The 3,719-nt window shown below is 28.4% G+C and overlaps 1 protein-coding gene across 2 annotated transcripts; it reads left to right on the forward strand.

The window, feature by feature from the left end:
• The first annotated feature begins 366 nt into the window (after positions 1-366).
• Positions 367-1,241, forward strand: LOC123015350 (high affinity cationic amino acid transporter 1-like). Of its 2 annotated transcripts, none has more exons than XM_044415073.1 (2): positions 367-524; positions 645-1,236. In XM_044415073.1, exon 2 carries the CDS (start codon positions 726-728, stop codon positions 975-977), a length of 252 nt encoding a protein of 83 aa, XP_044271008.1. In that variant the 5' UTR covers positions 367-524; positions 645-725; the 3' UTR covers positions 978-1,236. The 2 variants fall into 2 exon arrangements, with proteins under 2 accessions (XP_044271008.1, XP_044271018.1); XM_044415083.1 differs by having other exon boundaries at positions 516-590; positions 645-1,241.
• The last annotated feature ends 2,478 nt before the right edge of the window (positions 1,242-3,719 follow it).

The raw sequence follows: 3,719 nt of genomic DNA on the forward strand, positions 1-3,719 counted from the left end.
CATTTAAAGGTGAAAAATAAAGGGGGTATTTAAAATTTTAACAGGAAAGATACATACAGAATAGCATCGAAATATTAAATGTGATTTAAAATTTTAAATACCCTTTAAAATTGTTTGTATGTTTACAGAATAGGCCCTATTGTGGTTTAAACTTTTTTATGATTAAAAAACAATTTTATTAATTTTTATTATTACTGTAAGCTAACATGCAAATAGAAAATTTATTTATAGTTCGACTAACGCTCAATGAAAGTTATGTAACTACATAATTCAATTTTATTTGTTTTTGATCACACATAATAAATATTTAAATTTACCGCTCTCACTACTTGACTTGTCTTTTTTTTTTTGACCATTAACCATAAATTTTTTTGACAGGTGTCATTGGTTTGATATTTATTGTTATCAATTTGTTATCAATGATCTCATTTTAATTACATGAAAAAATACGCCACAAAAATTTCTCATATTTTATCAATGTTGACCAATTTCTAACGCATTCAGTCTAACAACACAATCAACAGGTGAGTTTGAGGTTATAACTCGCTTCAATGTTAAATTTACAAAAATACAAGGAAACTTTTTSCACAGTACATCATAAAACAGTGTTCTTATCACACCGATCTCATTGTTACTTTTCGTAGACTGTAATCACGATGTGGTTATACTAGCCGAGATAAGGCAAAATCGTCGTCGATTTGACAATATTTGACTCAGTTGGAAGAATGGGGACATTGGAGACAGTGTGGAAGGTGTTGACGAGGAAGAAAATCCTCGATCCCGTGTCAACGGAACGATCGGAGTTGAGTAGAGTGTTGAATACATGGGATTTGACAGCTCTAGGGGTTGGAAGTACTCTTGGTGTGGGGGTGTACGTGCTGGCTGGACAGGTGGCGTTGAAGACAGCGGGGCCCTCGGTCGTCTTGTCGTTTGTTATAGCCACAATTGCATCGGTGTTTGCTGGTGAGTCTCACTAACCCAGTCTTGAATGGGGTTTTTATCACTTCCTCAACAATTATGAGGAATTACAACGTGATAACCTTTAGTTATGTAAATATGGAACGTTATTTAATGGCTTATCTTGCATGCAGTAATTAAGGAAAAAGACCAAAATAGAGCAAGAAAAAAAATAAATGAAGTACTCAGATTTGGATTGCGCTTAATTTCATCAAATTCCACAGTGTTTTTGATAAGTGATATTTCTAGTGAAATAAATTGAAGATAAGGTGGCCCTAAATTTGGTTTCTGGTATGTGCTTTAATTGTGAAATGTATAAAAATCGAACAAGTACGTCATCACCAGAACAAAGACTAATTGTGGCACGTTTTTCCAACATATGATAATATTTATCAGCTCTTATTACGAATAAAAATAAAGTGATTAATGTTTCTTTTTGGTGTTAATGGTTAATGCGTCTAATATAAATTCAATTCCAAATAACCCGATGATTAAAATTTCTCTAATTTTTGAGTATATTTAATCATTGAAACTAACTGATAACAAATTTTATTGTGTCAAAATAAAAATAAAGAGATCAAGAAAATGATATTATATTATAAAATATTCTTTTTTCCATTAAACTTTGAACCTTTTTATTAATTTTTATTGTTTATTATTTACATAATAACTGAAACTTCCCAAGTCGAAATTTTTACAGTATGTATATGATGCTAGTGGTCTTCATTTTTTTTAATCTGCTAAAATTCATTTCTAAGGTAAAATGTAATAGAAGTTCCGAAAAATTAAGATTGGATACTTGAATTATTAACTTTTTTATGTTGGTAATTTTTCTCAGTTTTATCAGTTTGTTTTAATGTTCATGACTGTTGGTTTATCAGCTAAGATTGAAATAATTTCTTTTTTAATTATCAAAACTAAAATTTATTAAAATAAAAGCTACTGATTGAAAATTTTCTACTACGAGTTAATCTTTTGGTCCCTTGATATCTCGTTATTGTGGGGTTCTACTACATTATATTTCTTATAGCGATAAACAAAAGAAACCACTGTATTTATACCTACTTTAAAGAGATTTAGTTGGATTAGGTGAAATCAAAATTTTATTCTTTTATTAATAAGACATATGGCCCTGGGAAGTGTTAGATGAAACACTGTATGCAAGCGATGCAATTATGATTATTTTGGAACCGTTTCAGTATTATTATCTCAAGTACTTAAATTAAGATTATTTTAGATTCTTTAGAGTTGTATCTGTATATGTATTATCTAAAGAAACCGTGACAATTTAAGAAAAGTACATATTTTTAAATTATTACACAGGATTAGAGGTTAAACTTAGAACCAAAACACTGGCGATAGAAGTGGCACCAGGTTTATTTAAAATAATAGTATGTATATTAAAAAACAAGTTTCATAAGACCCGTCTTGAAGCACGAATTCAAGTTATAAAACGAGTGGTGTAGTCACGAGTTATTTTAAAGAAAAGGTGTTTCGAGGTCTTACGAAACGGGTTTTTATACTATATTTTGTAGGAGTAATTTGCCCATTTTTTGCGTTTTTGAATAAAAGTTTTTACTTTAATCGATTTAGGAATTGTTGTGACGTTTGGTAATGTCTTAATTTTAAAAGCCAAAATATTATTTATTACCCTTTTTTTAATTTTAAATAAAAAGGGGTAGATGTATGTCCATTCATAATACGGTAAAGGGAAAAACATTATTATACAAAATGTGTTTAATTAATAGTTGTGTAGAAATTTTAAGAGGTGATATTACAGTTTTGAGGAGATAGAAAGATACCAGGTGAATAAAAAGTATGGAACCAAACGTTTTTTGCTTTAATCATTTATTTTTTGGAAAAACTAATTGACGAATGATAAAGTACTATAAAAATGTGATRTTTTATCTGTAGTAATATCATAAGTGKTAAAATTTTGTCGGCAAAATTTTCAGATTGTACGAGAGTTTGTTGCATAGCAATTTATCGAGTGATATTGTTAGAAAAACCTCGAATGGTATTCGGAGGACTATTTCATGAATAATCAAATTAAATGAAATAACTGTCAAAATATTTAAAACGACAGAAGTTATTTAGACTATTACCATGGATGTAAAATTTTATCACTTGAAAACTGGCTTGGTTTCGATTTTGTTCGTAAATATCCTTCACTCATTGGCTCTAAATATGAGGTGAAGGCGATAAAATTTTGCTTTCATCAATTTTATCGATTGAAATTTTTTACTCATTGTTGAATGACGAGATGCTATTGGCCGAAATGTAAATGAATGAAATAGTCAAGAATATAATTTTTCGAAATTTTCATTTGTTTTTGAGTTTTACAAATTTTGTAATTTTTTGAAATGGCAGCCCACTATAAAACTATTTTTCTCATGATGGTTATGATCTAAGGTTTACAACTTTATATTATTTTTTTTTAATTACATTATTTGCAATTTTGACAAAAAAAATCGCATAACTCAAAAACAAGACAAAATTTCGTTCTCAAAATACGATCACATTTTTTTATTTTTTATTTGTATTAATTATTATTTTTTGCAGGCAAATGATTAAAAAAACGCTTGGTTCTGAACTTTGTATGTCTAAATGGACAAAAAAAATCGATTTTGACTGTTCAATAAATATCAAAATTCTAACAATTTATTTTATTATACAAAAACAATGTTTCAATTGAATTTTATCTGCGGATACTTATCGGAGTTACTGTACGATTATTATTTTAAAATTTGAGAAACACAAAT

Source organism: Tribolium madens, unplaced genomic scaffold, assembly GCF_015345945.1.
Source record: "Tribolium madens isolate multiple individuals breed KSU strain unplaced genomic scaffold, Tmad_KSU_1.1 Scaffold_19;HRSCAF=116;Tcas5.2_LG9, whole genome shotgun sequence".
Classification (NCBI taxonomy): Eukaryota; Metazoa; Arthropoda; class Insecta; order Coleoptera; family Tenebrionidae; genus Tribolium; species Tribolium madens.